The sequence below is a fragment of the Lepisosteus platostomus genome, chromosome 6 (genome assembly GCF_059453375.1).
Source record: "Lepisosteus platostomus isolate fLepPlt1 chromosome 6, fLepPlt1.hap1, whole genome shotgun sequence".
Taxonomy (NCBI): Eukaryota; Metazoa; Chordata; class Actinopteri; order Semionotiformes; family Lepisosteidae; genus Lepisosteus; species Lepisosteus platostomus.
In genome coordinates this window covers 29,931,129-29,952,575 of record NC_142616.1, presented here as the reverse complement: position 1 = coordinate 29,952,575, position 21,447 = coordinate 29,931,129, and the positions used below count along the sequence as shown (strand labels likewise).

General features: G+C 39.2%; 1 protein-coding gene across 4 annotated transcripts in view; it reads left to right on the top strand.

The window, feature by feature from the left end:
- The window catches only part of ate1 (arginyltransferase 1), a 96,669-nt gene that overhangs the window by 59,417 nt on the left and 15,805 nt on the right, over window positions 1-21,447 (top strand). For all 4 annotated transcript variants that reach the window (XM_088635255.1, XM_088635258.1, XM_088635257.1 and 1 more), the window contains one exon: window positions 19,236-19,356. In XM_088635255.1, coding sequence (XP_088491381.1) covers window positions 19,236-19,356 — 121 coding nt within the window. The remainder of the gene's footprint in view (window positions 1-19,235; window positions 19,357-21,447) is intronic.

The window sequence follows — 21,447 nt, the reverse complement described above, 5'->3', positions numbered from 1 at the left end:
TTCAAAGTTATTGTCAGCAACAAGAAGCTTTTATAGGTGGCTGAATCATTGCTTAGAATAATGGGTTAATTGCTTAGAAAGAACTAAACTTCACCCTTGTTTCTCTAAACATTTGTAACAAAAATGTGTTCAGAACGGAGCATGTTTTTGCCAGCTAGCTGAGGATTGAATGATATATTATGGTATATTATATTGTAGTTTTTTTTCTCCATGACTCTCTCTTTTGTGCTTACACTTCAAAGTGCAATGCTGACAAACATCAGAATGGAAGATTGAAGGCGTTATAGTAAAGCAGTAGCTTTCAGAGCAGCTGAAGGGGCCATTTTCCATTTACACTGACATTGGTCTTTAGACAGACCTCACAAACAGCTGGTATCTCGCTGGTCTTGAAGGGATTGTCAGAATGTAGGCCAGGCTAGAGCTTTATAGTACTGTGCTGAGCCTGGCATTATGCAACTGGTCTCCTGTGTGTTGGATCAGCAAGAATTCATTAATCACTGGCTCACCAGCACACTGTGTCAGTAGAAATCTCCTTTTAAACACAGTCATGCAGCTTTGTGCTATGTTGTCCCAGCTTGTTATGGGCCATAAATCATATGGAGGTGGAGATATATATGGAGAAATAATTCGGCCACAGTTACATTTCTGGGGATAATTTCTCTTCTGTGAATGTGTCGAAAGTTAGGAAAGCAGGAAGCAAGAGTAGAGAAACTTTGGGATATAAGTTATTTAATTTATGTATCCATGAATGTATGTCCAAATGTATAAGGCCCTGCCCTATTAAATGAGCTTGTAAGGCTGGTACTGTGTGTCTAGATGTTGGTGAAAAAATAAACATTCTTATTATCACTAGTACTGGGAAAATTAAATACATGTATATATGTATATGTCACCACTCACCAGAACACAAACAGCCCAAATATGCTAAAAGAAATGATCCAGTTTGTATTATACGGTATGTATTAGGGTCATCTGTGTTATTTTTGCCAAGCTCTATGTGAATGAAGGTTATGTCATGAACAAACTTAGCAGAACAGTGACAGCTGTAAACAGCTTCTTTGCTATGGTCAGCCTGTGACTCCTGCTGTCTGCACTTATGCTATTGATCAGTCCTGTTGTCTGCCCTGAAACCCTTAAATACTGCCATTACTGACATATAACTTCACTAGCCTGAGTGAAACTCCCAGGAGCCTCATGACTTATAGCTTATGAAGGTTTTGTAAAACAATCCACTTTTATTGCTTGCCCTGTGGCGCTTTGGTACTGAAAGGGATGAAATTCCTCAGGCTGTACAACTTCTGCCACATCTCACTGTGCTTTTGAAGTGTCTCAGTATGTGAAACTGTCCAGAAAAGGACATTGCTGTTCTTGAATGCCTTTTTTCCCGAGGGTGGGCACTCTCAATGTTCCGGTCAGGGAACGGAGTTGAGCCTCAGTATTCCCGCTGTGTTGTGATGGGTCTGTTCCCATTTGGGGGGGATTTTCTGCCGCAGAGTTTGGAGGGTAATTTGACAACCAGTGTTGAGGAGAGCTGCCAGCAAGATTAATTCAAGATCACAGCCTGCTGAGACCAGCTACCCGCAGAATGGTACACAAGGGGGACGTTAATCCTGTCTAATTTGTGACCTCTTGCCACCAGAAAGACTCTGTTTGCCACATTACTGTCTTAAACATTAGTGTTCATGGGTTCACGTCTCATCTGGAGCAGTTCATGCCCTCCTGAGTAGTATTTCACTCTTTAATTTAAAAGGAAAAGACTTACGGGGCTTCATTTAAGTAAAAGTAGATAGTCTTCTTAATTCATTGTGGTTCCTTCAGAGAAAATGAACTGAAGGGAAAGAAAGGCATTTATTGTAACACTGGAAGTAGAACAGCGGATCTTTTTCGGCTGAAATGCTGAGACTGCCAGAGCTGTGTCCTTACTCTCCATCTATTAGACTGATAAGGGCTGCGGATACAGAGCTGCATGGGGCTGCGTTTCCCATGCAATACAGATACGCTCTGTTCAGTGATCCATTGCCTCTTAAAAAGTGTTATCTTCTAGGTTTCTTACATCATTGCCATGTGTTTTGTGGATCATTGGTATATAAATGCCTTCTATCAGCTGATTAAAAGTGAAGTCAGTACTGATGAATTGATTTATTTAGAGCTACCTGCTGTATTTTGTAACTGTATTTGCTGTTTTGTAACACAACACTCAAGACAATTTATGCATAATGACAGGTAGCCAAATGTAAAAAAAAAAAAAAACAGTTTTTGTCCAGAAATTCCTTTCAGGCTAAGTATATGGGTGGGTGATATTACGTGTGACGAACACGGAACCTTTTTCTTTCAGTATAGCTCAGCCAGACCTTTCTTAAAACAAGGCACAGGATGAAAGGATGAAACTTTAAAGTCAATATTTTTTCTCTTCTCTCTTGGCTTTTTACACTGCTGTCAGATTTCTCTTTTCTCTTCATTAATAGAGAGCTGGTGAAAGTTGAGAAAGGTGAGAGTCTGTAGAGTGTGCTCAGGCACAGTGACCATGAGCTCTTATCTATCAGAGAGACAGTCTCCCTCAACACAGTGACACGTTCACATGGGCAGCAGCCCTCTGCTTGCTCAGGCAGAATAACTGACACCCTCACACTATCTATGATTATGAATGGTGAAATCTGGCATAAATGCTGCGCTAGCGAGTGTTTATATGGGCCTGAATTATGCATCTACAATTTGATCATACTCACAAAGCATATCTGATGAGATTTTGGGACAGATGGTATTCTTCAACCAATAATGCGTCCATCAAAAACTCCAACTTGTGACTTTCCCTTTTGAATTTACTCCTCTGAAAACAAAATGTCCTAACAAAAATAAACAACTCTTGATTTATGCAATTAGACCCAGGGCAGATTGATGAATAAGTTATTCTCGGATTGCTATGAATCTGCAGGCCAAGGTACTGTCAAGAGATTCTCATCCCGTTTCCATTCATAATTCTTCATTTAAATTTGCTCTAATTCAGAAACGTGTAATGTTTTTTCCCACATCATGCAGCAGCCTCTAACTCTTTAACACCAGAAAAAAAACATCAGACTTCTGTGTGGCTTCTGATTTGTTCATCCAGTCTAACCACTTTGTTTAAACTGCCTATTATTGGACTCTGATAATATATGTTGAGGGTTTACTATAATAGTGAAGACCTGGGTTTTTATTTGTGACATGCTGACACTAATGGGCCATGTGGTTATAATCTAGCCTGGCATATTTCAAAGCCTTTTGTTCCAGAAAAAAAGTTTTTTTCCCTGGTTACAGAAAAGTACTTTTCATTTTTTATAGTTACAAATCTACCAAGATATGACACAGGATTGGAAAGTATATTTATATAAGTGAATTCCATTCAGTGTGCCCAGTATAACTGTAGTCACTGTCATGGCATCATCCAACCTTTCCACCTGATTCCCATGTGTTTAGTATCTAACTAGACTGGATATCATATACTATATATTTATAATCCTCAGCATTCTACAAGAGTCTTTATTAGGTCTTATAGCTTAGAACACTTAATTGTACAGTATAGGTAAGTAATCAAGGCAAGCTAGCAGCTTTTTTCCCCAAACTGTATAGTGGAAAGCAGAGCACAGTCAGTGCTGGATTAAACTGAAAATTGGTTATGCATTCCAATTCAGTTCTTGACTTGGAATTTGATTTGAAATAGTCTCAAGGATACAACATTAGAATTTGAAATGGAATGAAAGAAATTGAATTCATTCCATGAAATTCAGTGAAATTTGACTTATTTTAAAAACATGAATGCCTTATTTGTTTTTAGACATCACAAGAAACAATGCTGATTGATGGTAATTGCAATTTCATATTTTTCCCGACTATGTCTAAAACATGGTTAAAATGTTTGATTTTAAAAAATGATTTTCTGTCAAATGTCCAGAAATTAAAAATAGGACGATATGAGGGATACAATGCAAAAAGCTGAAGACATCTGCCTTTTCTGAAGCTCTGTTGTCAAGCAGGGACATGAGCTCATTTTTTGGAATCACAGGCTTCTTCATTCTAGATTTCTCTTCAAAGTTTCCCGCTGACATGTCAGTGCTTCAAAGACAAACATACAGCAGAAAACATCTGTAGTGTATGAGCAGACTGTTGCAAGCTGCCGCATACACTGCACGACAGTATCAGTGACCAAGACTGATAATGTCGCCAACATGGTGCAGGCGTTTGTTCTGTTTTCCCCATTTGAGGTCCCAGGTTGTGAAACTGATGAGATGAGGCAGCTGTCTTTGAACAGAGCCCATATTTCATGCATACAGTACTGCTTGTTGTCCAGGATGCAATTGAACAAGCAGGCCCTATCAAGTCCTTGATGGTAATGATCCCCAAAATTTGTGACATTTTGTCACACATCTCCGAAACCCCATTAACTCTTGGAGGAGGTTTTATACTCGAGCTGGAAAATGACACCTGTTGGAATAGCCAGTTGAAGATGATCCTCTAATGTAGTCATGGCAGCACTCCCTTGCACTATGAGATGAAACTCTTTGAGGCACTGGAGCTTTTTGAGGAACCCAGATTAACATCAGGCTGAGAAATTCGTCACAGGTAGTTATGTTATTGCATGTGTTTGCAGTCTTTGATGTGCTGTGGAAGAATTAAGGGTGACCTGCAGTAGCGAACAATAGAATCACCTCAACAGAAAAACACCTCACCAGGTGTTTGTAAACATGAAGAGGTCCAAATGACTGCCACTCGTGATCCATTTTTCAAACTGGACAGGTGCAATAGCTGGTGCAAGAATCACATAATTAACAGATAAGCTCACCTCTTTATTTCCAAAGATGACAACCAATTGATGGCTGTCAAAGGTTCATGGTTCCAGATTTGCATGAAGTCCCAACTTCATCTTACCATGCTTAAGAGGATACTGATTGTCAACTGAAAAGAAAACCAAAGCAGCTGACCTAACTTTCCACACGTTGTGTGCAAGCACTCTGCCATCATCTGCCCTCAAATTTTCAGTGTGCTAGGAAGTTTGTTCAGGCCACATAGATGTAATTAAAATAACAGATTTGAGGAACTTGTGGTGAAAAGAATTGAACACTGACAACTTTAAATAAAGCAAGTTGCATTTAAAATAAAGCAAACAATATAAATTAAATTCAAGTTAGCTTTTGATTTAAATGTTTTAAATTATTTTAAGGTCTAACAATGTTTCTAAAAACATTTTATATTGTGGTTATTTGTGATTTGACACTGGGTATTATGGTCCTTGAGGAGTAAATAAGTAAACAATTATGTGAGAAACGAGCTAAGAAAACAATTGATACTGGACCACAGTAGCACTTTTAACATTTAAAACCAAAATACAATTACAATGTTTTGAAATCTTTAAGATTTAATTAAGGTAATGTTTGGAATGCTGTAGATTAATATGTATGAATGATATTGAAAATCAATATTGTTTGCAGTGATGAATAACAGATGTTTTTTGGAAGTTGGCTGAGACACATCTATCAAAATAAGTGAAGTAGTCATGTTTTAAGAATGGAATTTCTTTGAATATTATGGAATCAAATTCTACGTTCATTCCAATTCCAATCTCTGTCCTTGGGATTAATTCAAATCAAATTCCCATTTGAGAATTGAATTGAAGTAAATTCAAAAATTCTGGATTGACCCCACCCTAGTGAGAAGCAGGTTTTAAAAGGCATTGATTCTGAGACTTTTGTTTGCAGTAGGGCAGAACTCACACTCTAACTGATCTCCTAAACAGTTCTTTCTCTCATGAGAAAAAAAATAAGCTTACCAATTGAATTAAAAACTGGAATAATTATCCATTTTATATGTCTGTATTTTCAAACAATGAAGTTTCTTCATCATGCTACAAAAAACACCAGTCTTAACTCTCCCATGTATGTATATTTCATACTAGGATAACTCCAGGCCTAGTCCTTGAGGGCTGGTGTGTCTGCAAAGCACTAGCAGCTGAGAGAGAAGCTATTAAACTACTTTAATTAAGCCAATAATGAGCCAATGAAAACCATTCGATACACCATCCATCCAGGAATAGAATTGGGGATCCCTGAGATGTACCTATTATTAAAATTATGAATCCCTTCTGTGCCACTTGAAGTGCTGGTCTTGCTTAGACAGAAATGTTTATCTCCTGTTTTTGTTTTTGCCTGTAAATTAGGATGTACAGTATAAAGATGGATTCTTACAAATATGAACTTGGTCTCTTGAAAAGGAGACCTCTACTGGAGTTTAAGAGTAACGCATTGCATCCAGTTTTTTCATTCTGGGTATGGCTGAGTAAGCAGTGCTATAACTGAAAAAGAAACATTTAAGACTAAATAGACTATCTTGAGCTAGAAGCACACTATAACTGTGTACTAGTATCACAGAAACATGGCAGCTCCTTGTTGGTACCTGACGAACCAGTCCTAGTCAAGAATGCTGGGTTATATGCTGTAAGGGCATGGTGTGCAGTATTTGTTAAAGGCTATCTGGTCAGTTTATATTGATATCTTCCAAAACTCCCTGCTCACACCCAGAGCCTTTTTTTCCCATTTTTTTTGGCAGAACTTTTATTTCCCCAGAATAACTCAGATTACTGAGTGATAGGGAATAAAGCTGAATAAATTGAGGTCATAACCCAAGTAATCTTAAAAACTAGGGTAAAATATATATAGTAAATATGTGTTAATGTTGTTGTTTTTTTTCCCTAATCTGCAATACACAACTTGGGCTGAATATAGGAGTGTGCTGTTGTGCCAAGAAGTGCTTAAGGCTCTGAGTAGTATTAATGGCATGCTAAGTCATCTAATAATAAATAAATAAAGATGCAGCCTGTCTTGTTAAAGCGAATATATGGGTGTAGTTTCAGTTAGCCTTACTCTGACCCTGTCTCACCCTCCTGTGCAGCGGAGTTAGGCCCCAGCACAGACAGCTGTAGGTGGGACGGAGGGGTTTTATGAGCTGAGAAAGTTGGCTGCACCCCCGTGGCAGCTGGCACAGTCCCCAGGCTGGGGGGCGGGGGGTGTGTGGGGGGGGCTGGCTCTGGGTGTCTCTCACACACAGCCTCGGTGTCTGGAGAGACACTGTTCTCAGCACCGCCCCTCTTGGAGCTGTTCCACTGTTCAGCATGACTTTCTGTCTCACGGAGCGGGGCTGTAAACCTGTGTTTTTCTGTCACGGTGCGAGTGGTATTCCACAGGCTGGAGGGAGCCCCCTGGTACGGTATCTCTTTGGCTATGAGATCTGAAATGTTTAATGGGTTCTGCTATACATTTGAGTTTTTATTTTTTTTTACTGGGAAAAAGAGCAGAACCGTTCTTTTAAGTTGATTTTTTCCTAACTCTTGGAAACCTGTGCAAATCTTGCTTCGGAAAACTAGTCCAGTTGGTATGCATAATAGGCTTCAGAGCTAATAAAGCAGTGCTTAAAAACTTGTCCGGACTTTGATCAGTCCAGGTTTACAAGGCCTTTTCTTCCAAGCAAGGACCCCAGGCCAGACATCAGACATTTGATTCATAAGACTCTGGAGCTACACGTTCCGCCAGTGACCATAGAGACAGGCTGCAGATGCAGAATCTGCACCGAGATACGAGGACCTACTCTGGTACTTGTGGAAAAATGCCGTGACTGAAATAAGATTGTTTTCATTTGTTTTGAGATCACAGTAGCTCTTCAAAAATTATCCAAACCATAACAATAAATGTCATCTTCCTCTAGATGTATATACCTATTGCAGTAGTTTATCTGTACATATTGGGGGTAGCTTGGTCAGTCAGGATGCTATTCTGAATCAGTAGAGTAGAGATAAAGGATGTTCAGGTGGTACACAACTCCACCAAATGTTCAAAATACCTGGAACAATCGCACTTCCTTGAATTAAACCAACTGTATTCAGGTAGTTTAGAGATGTAGAATTAAAATGAAAATCACGGCTGACCAAAGTCCTTTGTTGTAAGTCCTTAAATTGAAGATTATGGATTACCTTGAAAATGTGCTTGATTTTGCCTCTTCAAGCCCAGAATTGCAGTCAATAGCTGGTAGGCTGCTAGCCTGCATGCTGTAGTGTCGCATCGTGCAGCTTTTAAACTGGGAGCAAGGGCGAGGTGAGCTGGCTGCAGGGGCAGATGTTTCCGGTGTCCTGCAGGGGTAGCAGCACCCTGAAACAGCTTAGTCAAGTGTAATGAACCTAGAAAAACCCTCTCGAGACTGGGAAGTCACATCTTCAAAAGAAATTCATTGAACGTTGCCAGTACCATTTTCCATTGTGCTATAATTATCTATGATTTCTGTAAATGATTCATCACCTTATATTAATGAACTGTGCTCTTTTAATTTTTGCATATGTCTTATTAACATACACAGACACTAGATTGTAAAATTCCCTACATAGGATGTATAACGTATTTAATATTTAATAAAAGCACAGTTCAACAGAGGACTCACCATGCTCAGGTTGTTTGGACTACATATTTTGTGGTTTGTGTTTTACAAAAATTGAAATAAGAATATTCCTTTCTGCATCTGGGCTGATGAAGACAAATAATGCCTGGGATTTCTCATTGAGATGTTATATTAATTTAGGTTTTACTGGTAAAGTGATGTAATCAAAAACCAAATCACTTGTCTAGGTTCATGGTCTAATGACTTGGTAATATTTTTTGGATGCTAATGGTTTTTACAAGCTTCTCCTAGAACTCTGTGGCTCTGAAGTGTGTCTGGTCTATTTCTGGTTGCTGTCAGCTTCCCCACATCTTTCCTCTAATTATTTTGGTGCATCTTAAATGTGGGAAGTTTAAGAAAACCAGGCACTAATTTAGTCCAGATTGATCTCTGAGGCAGAAGAACATATTCTAGCTCAGAAGCATTTAAAGTGTTCTTAGAGTAAAGCAGGATTTTACCTCTACTTACTGCTTGTGTCAACAATTTAGTTTCTTCAGCTTTGTTACCCATCATGTGGATATTTACATTAATGCTTGTGCAGATATATCTGTATATACAGTACAGTATATCCACGGTATTTTCCTCTTTGACAGTAAAACATTTGTGCAGACACAATCTGGCCAATGTTTTGTTTAGCGTTACTGAAACTACCCTGTTTAAAAGGTGATTCAAATGAATTCAGTTCGTTTAAAGACATTTAGTTCACTAAGAGTTGTGCACATCAACACTATTGGAAAAACAGTTAAAAATAATGTTAAAAGAATATCACATTCTGCCTCTGCAAGCTGGCGATGTGTTGAAGTTGATTTATTGGAGCAATTTTAGCTCAGGGTAAAGATAGAAGCACAGCCCTGATTTTTAATGTAGTGTTTCAGCGATTGAGTGCCTACTGAAATAAATAAGGCTTTTATCAACCGTTGAGTTCCACATTTGGATTTACTAGCAGAAAACGCTGCTGTGTTTATGTTGCTTTTGGAAACGGTTGTCAGGCATGTCATTCTCACTAGGTGATTAACTCAAACTGTCACATTAGCCTCCCCTCATTGCCAGGTGTGCAGTTAGTGCATGTGCTCCCTTTGGAAGGAAAGTGGAGGTAATATGAAAGTCAACAGATTACAGGAACCTGCAGGTGGAAGGTGTGGCTTTTCAAACCCTATTAACTCTGTGGTGAGAAGCACCTTTAGGTTGCTTTTCAACGTCTAGTTTTCCTAAGAGAAGTAACTGATTTACAGAAGGATCTGTTTCTCATCATTACCCAGTAAGTGTTCTTATTACACAAATAAGGAGTAAATAATATTTGAAAACTGGAGACAGGGAAACTGCTTTCTACTTAAGGAATGTATTATGCGAAAAAATAATTACTATCAAACTTCTCATAAATGCATAGAAAAGTTAAATAGGTAGCTTTATGGATTCTTGTTGGTGGCCAATTACATAAAACACCTGATGAACTTCCCCTCAGTTCTACCTATAAGGACTCCAGGGGGATTTAAAGGTGTTGTTCAAAGTGTGACACATTTAAACCAATAGTCTAGTTAAAGGAAAGGGTGTCCTTATTTATTATTATTATTATTATTATTATTATTATTATTATTATTATTATTATTATACAGTTAGTGCCAGCAATATGAGAAAGTGTTTTATCACCAGCAGTGCCCCAGCAGCTAAGCCAGTCTTTATGCCTTATTGTGATTATAACCCAAAAAAATGGTGTGCGAAAGAAAGGGCCTGATAACATTCAACTAGAACTTGGTTTTGCTGTAGTATTGTGGAGGTCTGTTTTTTTAGGTATAGGAGGCTGTAGTGAGACAGGGAGTACAATGAGCTTTAAAGTAACAGGAGTTTTAAATGATCTGGGAGATGTCAATCCCAATAGCTGCCTTTGTAGCTTTTTTTCCTTATATTCTTCTGAAATCTTTATTTTATTTAGTGCCTTTCGTGAGGTATCCTCTTTAGGTGCTTTAAATTAAAACAGTAGAGATGGATATAAACTAATCAAGTCAATTGAACAATTAAAAGGTAGATTATAAAAGTGAGTTTTAACACAGAATCTGAAAGTGTTAAATGGCTTGCATAATCTCATGTTCAGAAATAATGCCCCAGCGTTGGAGCAATTTAATTGAATTCCCTGCAATCATACCTTTACTGGTGTCAAATAGTATTGGTATGTTTTGCCAAAAACCATCAGTCAAAGGTTAAATGAACCATTTTCCAAAGAAAAAATGTCTTCACAGTGCCATCTTGTGTAAGTTCACTCTCGATTCTTTGCTACCCTGTTTCAACAGTATGCAGCATGCCTATAGTTTACAGTTTTTGCACTGGAGCACCACAAGGTGTTTGAGATCAGGGCTCTGGGGAGCAGGGTGCCTGCTGTGAATATACAGTGTGAGGATCAGATGAGCTCTAGCTCTGGACGCGAGAGCTACTAGTTTTTCATAAATCCTATTTGATCCAGTTGCTTAGAATAAAACAATGCTTTTACCCGGTGAGAGCAGTATGTTGCTTACCAGCAAAATAAATATAATGAGACTATGATTTACAAATCTCTTCTTCATTGAGCACAGGGGATTCTTGACTGTTGTTGTTTAAAAAGAGGGGAAGATGACTGCAGTAGGATTCTTCACTTATGATGTTAGTTCCTGGGCATTTATTATTCACAAAGCCTTTAATTCTCCATTCTTCCAAAGCTCGTGATGTTACTATGTTGTGTTTGACAACTTGAAATCTTTAAGAGACGTGTTTCTGATTTTCAGCACTCGGCATATTCTGAATTCTACAGTGGTTCCAGAAAATGAACAGTTTTTTGTCCCTAAACTACAGAAGTAGAATTTATGATTTATCTGTTCAGCTTGAGTATACTTTTTTTCTGACAAATCGATTGAGTAAACGATCAGGAATGGGGAAGCATCAGGCTATTCTAAATAATTTAATTGAAGGTCTACCTGTTTTGATAAGCATTGACAAGGTACCTGAGGCTAGAACAAAATAAAACAAAACAATGGAAACAGTATTTATTATTAATGGCTTAAAGACTTTAACTTAAGGTGTTGGTGCTGGAAATTCAACTCGTATGTGTTCATTAGAATAAATTTCGAAGTCACTCATCCGTAGTTATATGCCAGATTCTCATTTCCCTGGTAACATCAAGAATCAAGAATATCTGAATAAAAATATACAGTGCAGATTCCTTGAGATTCTTAAAAAAGCACCAGATAAGAGTCTTCAACTGATAAGACAACAGCCACATGAGAAAGGTGTTTCACGTCTTGCTTTGTCCTATATTCCCTTATTTTAAAAGAGTAGGCCTGTTGCACCCCTTCTTTGGACTAGTCTAAAAGTCTTTAGAAAAATCATGCAGCAGGGCCTGACATGTTGCAGAGCAAGAGAGATTCTTTCTGGAACTTCTGCCAGGTGTTTGATGGTGTTGGACCCAGAATCTTCACATTCTCCTTCCACCGTAATTCACAGGGCAGTGACCAACCGCTGACACGCACCTGGCACAGCAGTGAGTGGGTGAAGTGCAGGACAAACTAGAAGCTGGAACGCTTTATCATTTTATATTTTCTGGGTTAGTGTTCGTGGGATAAGTATTCAAACTTCACCTCCTCTCTGCGGGTAGTGTGAGGACACACAGTGGTCTCTGGCTCTTTTCTCTACCCCCTGGCTAGGCCTTTTTGGAACCAGCCTCTCCAGCCAGAGGAGCAAAAGAGGGTTTAACACTGAAATAAGACAAAAATAAAGAAAGATTAGATCTTGTTTTTCCTCTGGGCAAGCAGATTGGCCTGACACATTCCTGTGGACTATACCGTTAATTGATGCGAGAGAGCAATTCTTAGCCTGTGACATATCTATCATGATAGCACATTATCCATCATCTGTGAATCAAGTTTGGGAAGCTGGGAATAATTTAGGGTACGGCCTTGTTTTCACAACATGACAAGTACATAATAATGTGATTTAAGTCACTGAGGCGCCACGATAATGCCCCTGTCAGCAGTGTTTCTGAGCAAATTGAGCTTGTTACAAAGCATGACTGGGGCTGTGTTGTGATAGTTTGTACTGCCAACTTGTTTCTCACAACGGTGCCTTTCTTGTACAAATCTTCAGGTATTTGCTGGAGCCTTAGTGGCAGGTAAAAACTTGTGAGGAACCGTACAGCAAGTTCAGGATTAGACTTGCTCTGTGTTAGGTGGGTGGTTGTTGCAGCTTAGAATGACTCTTTTTGTTGAACTTTTTTTCCAGACTTTCTTGCCCTCTCATTGTTTGAACTGGGATTTTTTAGGTAGTTACAATGCAGGTGTCAGCAGAATGTAGACTTTATGGCAAGTAATCCAAAGGCCTTAGCCTTAGATGCTGTGAGAGGGCATGGTGCAGAAAGAGGCTCAGTCAGGCATTGTGAGAGAGCCTTGTGATGTTGGCCGTGACACTAAGCAGTAGTGCCTGGGATGCACCTATGGCTTCCAAGCCCTGACATTCTTTTTGATTTTGGAGCATGGTTATCCCGGCCAGCTTGGTGTCTTGGTTGTTGCTAGCAGGGTGCTTGGCATCTCTGACTGGATACACATGACGCAGCTATTCAGGCTGTCTCCTCACCAGACTTGCATGAAGCTGCAGCTTGCCCACATTTATGTAACAAAGAATTCCTGAAGGTTAATACTACAGCTATGTATTACCATTGACAGATATTCCAGAACAGTGAGAGATTTTGGCAGTGTTTCATTAATAAGAGTTTGTCATTTTTGTCCTCTTTTTCAAATAATGCACAAAAGGACTATTTTACAGAAGTCCATGTTTCCTCTAGAGGAGGTCCTTCCTATCTACATAGAGAGTCAAAACCCTTTAATCACAGATGCAGAGACGTTACAGAGCACTAGATATTGAATTTTTAGTTTGCAGGCAGCTTCATAAGATCCAGTGAGCCAAGGTGACACTTCTTGTTAAGGGATATCTAGCCAGTAGGGGATTACCCCACAACATACTTCAGCAACTCATGGGCAAAGTCCTTGCATGATCAAAGAGGCTTAGCCACATTCCGAATTCTGACTAGCAAGATAAAAGGACTTCTCATGACCAGGGATCCATGCCATCAGTACACATACAACTCTCTGGCCCTGGACTCCCCTAAAAACATCAGATCTCTACAGCCTTAAAAAAGTAAGTTAACCAAACAATTGGTATTATTGGGTAATTAGGAACTCACCAGGAGGTGAAAACAGGAAGACTTGTTAGGCGTCTAAGCTAATAGAGCTGGTGTAACAGCCCAACAACTGGTGGTGTTGATTTTGTCTTGAATTTCTCAGACACAGGGTTACAATATTCAAATTCTTTAATGCTGTATACATTTTTAAAAAATAAATTTTCCTAGTAGGTTCATTTGCAAAAGGCATGTTCCAGGTCAAGTAGATGTACATCTGCGCACAGGAGCTCTTCCATTACTGCAGGGAGAAGACACTGCAGTGAGAGACTGCAGCCAGCATGCAAGAAAAATTAAAACATTAAATGAAAAGCCTTGCTTTTAAAAAAAGGAGGGCAAAAAATATTGTTTATTTAAATCTGTCATCATTTTTATAGCATGTTTTGAAAATGACGTCTTTAAAAAGCATACTTTTTTCTTTGCATACTTCACTGATCCTGTAAGGTCATATAACCCTGCAACATCAGATAAGTCTGCAGCTCGTTGGCTTGTAGGAACAAGAAAGCAAAGTGAATTGAGCTTTGTAAGGAGCCTTGCTATGCACAAAGATCTTCTCTCTTCCTGAGACATCAGCAGCTTGATTGTTTCCCATTAGTATTAATGAGCTATTGTTCACATCCCGTGTGTATTAACACATTCACATAAACTTTTTGAACTGTCACTGACTGTAAACACCAGTCTGGCTATCAAGCATCCCATAATTTCAGTTTCTGAAAATTATAACTTAAATAAATATTTCCCCTTTGCACCAGAAGTTGACAGAAATAGTTCTGCACAATTTGTTTTTACTGGACAAGACCACCTACAGTGCAATGTTTGGAGAAATAGTATTTGTTTGATTTTAATTTCTCCTTGCTGTCTGTTTTAAATAAACAATTAAAAGCCATCAGGACTCCTCACAACTGGGTAAACATCTGGTGTTCTGGCCCCTGACGGTTGTGGTGAGCAGGGGAGGTGTAGTTCCCTATATCACATTGCATACAGGGTTTCAGCTCTATTTCTTCAAGATTTGGTTGTGTCTTTTTCTATTCTTTGACTATATCAGGGCTTTTTTTAGGCTTTGAGAAAAAAATAAAGGCTTTCTTTAATGTTGACCTGTAATTCAAGATTTAAGAACTAACCTTTGCATGCTAGTGTAACATGACACAATAAAAATATTTGTACATAATTAACCTGTTAGTGATTCAGCTGAAACAATCCCATATGTTTTGGAAAATAAAGGTGAAATGTCAGTACTAGTGTGTATATTGGGGAAAAATTGTACATATATTCATAATCACTTACTGGCCACAATATTAGGAACAGTGGATATGTAGATTATTTCAAGATCATGAGATTGACTTCCATCACCTTCCCTGGCCAGAACAATTCCCAGACTGTGTAGATATTTCTTTTGCTATGAACATGCTATTGTTCATTGTGTGTTTTGAATCAGTGTATGTGTCTCTGTCTGTTTGTGCACATTAATGTCTGCCTATTTTAGTATGTTTGTCCTGTTCATGTCTGTTACTGGGGCTTCTCTTAGACCCTCAATAAACTCTACTGTGTCTGAGCTTATAAACTCACTTGGTCCATCAACACAAGCTCTGATGCTAGATGAAGAAAAACATGGCCCTGTAAGAGGAGACTAAATAAACTGAACTTGTTTATTACTCTGTCAGAGCAGAAATGTGGCCTTGCTCCTTGACAGCGCTGGTGTGAAAGTGAATCATGCCTGACCCTGTTCACCCCCGGACCCAGAAGACCAGATACGATCCTGCTTTTTTATCCTTGTTTTCTGCTTGAAAGGCCTCTGAAAGATTGATCAGATCTGCTAGTTGGAATGTTTTCTTAAGCAGAATTTAAAACATGGCATTGAAGCATGTACTCAGTCTTAAAAAGATTTATATATGCACTCACAAAAATTGTACATTTGCTGTGTACAAGAAAATCACCTACCCAAGTGTTTGTGAGATACATAGGAACAAATACACAAATACACCAAGGGTGAAGGCTGAACGATGAAGAACTTTAATGTCTGCTAGAAACCTCTGTCCCATGTTAGAGTGTTTGTTTATGCAGTTACTGCACTTTCATTCATTTCAGAGCTGTTCTGAATTCCCTTTCTGTCACCAGTAACTGACCATTGTGTAGTACCAGTAGACCCGTTTAACACATTTCTTTTTTTAAGAAAGACATTTCTCTGTCCTGTTCATACTGTTTTAATGTTTTACTTATTACAAATATTCTTGATCTAAATTGTTCTCCTGAACAACAGCCTTTCCATTCGCCTTATTGTCAATAAGTGTTGTTACAGAGCTCAGTGACTCATTATATGTCAGGTCAGTGGTCAGTCAGTTGAGGTTTCCCCTCTTTAATAAGCTAAATGGGTTTTGTGCCTTGAGCCTGGTTTAGCTGCATCCATGTAACCACAGTTAAAGCTGGGTTAATGCTGGAGCACTGGCTTGCAGTTACAGCCACAGGATGGGAGATAAGTGAGGAAGTTGTGAAAGAGAGGGAATAGCTGCAATGCAGCAGACTGTCAAATTCCAAGCCTGTGGCTCCAGCACGCTGATAAAACTCCTGGAAGCAGTGCAGCACCAGAGTTATTTTACATGGAGCCACAGTCTCCCGAGTACACTAATTACCACTCATGCTGAAAACTCTGGAGCAGATACATTGGAATGTCCTATTTAATGCTATCATTATGGATAACCCAGATCATTTTAACAAGGTCTCAGTAAAGCAAAAAAAACGATCACTTTCCTTAATATGTATTCCATTTTGGCTACCCCCCGTATTCTACATTTTACCATTTTTCTGCTTTTTCTAATTGGCCTGGGCATTCAAGGTTTTGTTTATCGAGCTATAAACTCTCAAGAAGGAGGTACACTACGTCTGCACAAACAAGAATTTTAAGAGTGTAAAAAAACTAGGTGTTCATTTTCATGGGATTCCAGCTCTTCAACATAGCTACAATTTATGCTCTTAACTAATTGCTTTTACATGAACTGGAAAGGGGAGAAGCATGTTGCCTTGGGGCTTTGTCTGAGGAGGTAAGAAAGAGGCGAGGGTCGCACTACATTTCATTCAGCAACAGGTAGGCATGGCCCTCTGTTCAAATGCGGGTGCTTTCGAAGACAGTGTAGGTGTAGATAGGACATCAGATACCATTTAACAGCAATCAGATTTACTGCGCTACACCCTTCCTATCTGTACCAAGGTGTCGGCATGAATCTGTGCTCTTTCAGAAGTTCTTCTGCAACACCACACAAAATGAGGCTTGCGATCAGCAGCCAGTTGGCCCGTCATTCACGTGGACAGTGTCTGTCCAACCATGGACAAAGTGAGGGAAGGATTATTCACATGAGGAAAGGGCTTTACATTTTGTTTCATGTTTTTTGAGGGTTTTATTTTCCCTATACAAACCAATGAACCACCAGGTCAGGGGTCCTGAGTTGCGACAGCGCCTATTATCTAATCTGAAATGAAGATCCTGGACAGGCTGCTTCAGTGAGGCTGTGGTTTGGTTCCAGGGTGTTAATCTCCTGCACAGCTCCCAGATGTTGAGTGAAGCCCCAACCCGTTACTGCAGTCCTGGGTGACATGGTGTTCGGAGAAGGCTAGCTCAGTCCTTTTCTCTCATCAAACCCTAAAAAGCTATTTTTCCCCTTGTTTTTACATTGTGTTAACGATTCCACCTTTCACTGCCCTGTCAGCATCACATCACATTACAGCATTTTTCAGTCATGAAATAATGTTTATTATTCACAAAATTATAAATGATTTTTTTAAGGTTAAAGGGGCTAAACCATGCAATACTAATATATAATGTATTTTCTTTCTTTAAAATTTTAGCCATGCTTTAAGTTTTATACATTTTATATATCCCCTAAGGTGAGAAATGCAAAAGTAGCTTTTGGTGAGTAAAAGAGATTCTTTCTAAAGAGTAATTTTCTATTTCTCTATCCTGTTCATATTACCAGTATCTTATCTTATCTGCATGTACACAAATTCCACCTCACTTGCTGGTGTTTTTATCATGTTTTCCTATGTTTTTGCAGTTAAATTTAATATTTCTGATCCATTTCTTAACGAGTTCTGTTACACCGTGCTTGTTATATAAACAGAGAGTGTTTATATTTTCATTGGAGGGTAGTGACAAATTGAAAGTGCTATGATTTCATTGCATCATAATAAATGAAGTTAAAAATATTTAAGTTAAGCTTTCTTAATCACTCTTTAAATTCTAGTATGAAAGAAAATGTTGCTGGTTCACATACTCAATCATACAATCTCTTAAACAGGTATGAACATTTGTTAATACAGAAGAAAAAAGTTCAACCTTGGTTACTGGTTACTTTCTACACTGTACCAAATGTTCCACATGGAGAGCTAAGGTCTGCATTTCTCATCACAAGTATGTTGCTTGTGTTTGACACATTTTTTTCTTTGTAGTCATGCTGTTGGTGCTGAAATTCTCAGATTTGCTTGTGAAATAAACACGATTACATGTGATTTGAAAATAAATTGACGCACTGTAACTCTTATGTATGTCTGTGGAATGGGAGTGAGCTGTGCCAGTAAACACTGGAGTTTCCTTAATGGTGATCCTCTGTTTTAATTGTGAAGTACCTTCAGCTGCAATGATGAGCTTGAGAAGCAGACTGAGGACCATGTGCTTTTTTGAGTTTTTCATGTTTTCTGTCAGTCCAAACAGAAGTCAAAAGTTTGTATTATCACAGAGAAACAGGGCACAGGACTTTATATTTTAGAAAGGGTGGCTTATTTCAAAGGTCTAAGTTCTTTGTTCATTTTTGTCTGATGGGTTTTGTTATAATTTAAGAAGGTCTCAGCATAGTTATTTTGGGTGTAAAGCCTATAAGACTATTTTAAACACCTAATCTCTGGTTAAGGGTGCACCTAGGCTTCTTTCTAATACCAGAACTTTTTTGCAGTATCTATAATATTTTTTAAAGATATATGAATATTAATAAACTATATTTAAAAAATAATAGTTCAAGTACTGTAGGTAGCTGCGTCAGCGTGCGTAGGCAGCAAGGGAACAAATTAAAGGCTTATTCCATGCTGAAAAGAGAAGAAGGGAAACAACGTTTCAGCTGTGGAGCTTTCTTCGGGTGTCATATATATTATAATAAGTTTTATTTACACACTTGATGTTAATGATGAAGTAAATGATGCAGTTTCCACCAGGCAAAGAAAATGTTTATCCAAACAGTATTATTTAACCTGTTTTTTCCCTCGATTTGGGGCCTTATGCCTGAACCTCATTTAAATCATTTAAATGTAGACAAAATCTTTAGTAGGTTTGTGGGGGAGGGGTCAGCCCAAGAGGAGCACTGCTACATCTTTAACAGTTTAGCAACAGTCTCATATTCCGTTTTCAGATCCTTACAGGCTGAACCTACTTATATTTCTGAAATGGTGCAGAAATGCCTGCCAAGGTCATTTAGTGTTTACAGTATAATCATTCTGGCTTGGTTTTGTTTAGATTGGTGATTGAATCCAGTTCCTTGCCCAGCGCAGGCTCAGGGGCCCCTGCAGTCCAGCATGCTGTTGTTTAACCTTCCCGTCTGTCTCTCCATCTCAGGGTCAGTACCGGCCCTCCGACTTGCTGTGTCCAGAGACGTTCGTCTGGGTCCCCATCGAGCGCTGTCTGCCCAGGCTGGATCACAGCCGATACAGCCGTTTCCACGAAGACCCCGCAGCAGGTATCTTTCTGAGCCTCGCACGGAGGGGCAGCTGGGTGGTAGTGTGGCAAAAGGGGGAATCTGGGAGGGAGGATATGCTGGGGGCTAGAGGGGTCGAAGTCGGATGGGAGGCAGAGAGGACACTAAAAGAGAAAAGGGAAGGATGTAAGGAAAGAGAAAGGTGGGGAAAGGGAAGGGTGAGTGGCAGCTTGTCTCCTCGAGGGCCTCAGGGTGCACTGGTTTTCATTTCACATCTGATCCTAATTACTTAATTGAAATCATTTGGTTATGATGTTAAATCACCTTTGTGTTTAGGTCTTAACCAGTTGCTAATTGAAAAGTACCTTATAGCCTTGAAGACTGCGAATTTTGGAAGTGCCTGTCTGTAGTCGCCATTCGCATGGGGGGTATGGGGATTGAGGATGGGAGTGAAGGTGGAAAAGAAGGTCGGGAGGTATTGATCAACAACCCCTTCCATATTCTTTCATCGGAACCTCTCCTCCTTTGACCAAGCTGCCACGGAGACAACACTGTTTAATAGCTCTGTTAGAAAACAGAAGCAACACTGACAACACTGTCAGAAATCCCTCGGCTGAGAAACCTCTTGACTTGTGGACCCAGGTACTATGCCTGGGTTAAGGCCTCAAAGATCGGATGTTTGGCTTTTAGAAAACCACTTTTCCATTTCTGAACACAAGTCTACTTTCCTGCCAGCGCCAAGCCTTATCGTGCCCTGTGTGTGTTGTAGATCTGTTTGTGGATGTTATGTAAGTAACGTATATCTTTACATTTCTGCAGTTACATGTAGTCTAAACAGAAAAACCTTAATCTGATGGTAAATACAGTCTCATAATTGTTTCTGAAGTTCAGAAAGAACAATTGCCAATAGGTGGGTTGATTGAAGTCGGATGTGTAAAAGAAAAAATGTAGTGAATGAAAACTCAATACTGTTTATTATGGATTTTCTTTCATTTTTTTTCCTTCTTTTAATATAAGTTCTGGGAAGTGGATGGCACAGTAGGAAATAGCCATGATTCACATATGGAAACCGAAGTTCAATTCCAAGTTCAATATGATTGTTTGCGCAAACCCAATTACGATGGCTGATTGTTTGCAGCCTGCTGTCCGAAAGTTGTAAGGAGAATCCTGGAAATAGCTAAACTGCATAAATCAGAACTCAATCCTCTTTGTCAGATGGGTCTTACACAATATATACAATAATGCGTGTGTCAACTGTTTAGTGCTCTTGTGTTTATTTTTGGCTGTGTACTAAAGTTGAAGACAATACTTTGCTATGATGTGTTATGGCTGCTCCACCAGCTGTTGCTGTGTCTTCAAGATCAGAATCCAGTCTGCTGGACATGGAGATCAAGCAGTGACTCATACTGTAATGACCTGCAGTCAGCTTTTAGGATGCAGCCTGGAATTCTAGAGTCTGGGCTGTGTCATTATGCCACTGTCTTCTGGAGATTCTTGGTGAGTGGCACTACTGGCAGGGCTTCACCAGTGTCAGGATGTTTTGAACAAAAAGTGAAAACCTTGGCTTGGTGTGCTTCAGCATCCTCTGTCTTGGCTCAGGTATCTTTAGATTTTTAATGTCTGTACCCACACCCACAAGGTAACCATGCTTATGCACTCTGGACTTGGACTCATTGAAAAGGAAACATTCATTTTGAAAAGTGAAGTTTTTGGGAAGGACAGACTTGTAGTCCACGTCTTTATTAGGTATGTATTAATGAAACAGGTTGACCAGATATTGCAGATTTGAAACTCAGGGTGTTATCATGGAAGGCCTCTGAAAAGTAACTCTCTTTTTTTAAGGGCACCCTGGCTGACACAGCAAAGTTACTATTTAGCCTTCATTCTTCGAGATGTTAACACTCTATAAATGGATATGGGTAGATGAAAGATTGCATCTCAAAAGGGATGCTATCTCTGTTAGTACTAGAGTGTTTATCATATTACACTGCAGCAAAATAGAGGTGTATAAGGTGGTAACAATGCATTATTATTTTTCAGATCTTTGTCTTGCAAATCAAAAGAACATTTCTAAGGTGTAGTGGGTTTATATCACGGTGTTGTCTGAGCTGAAACAGTTTTACAGTGGACATG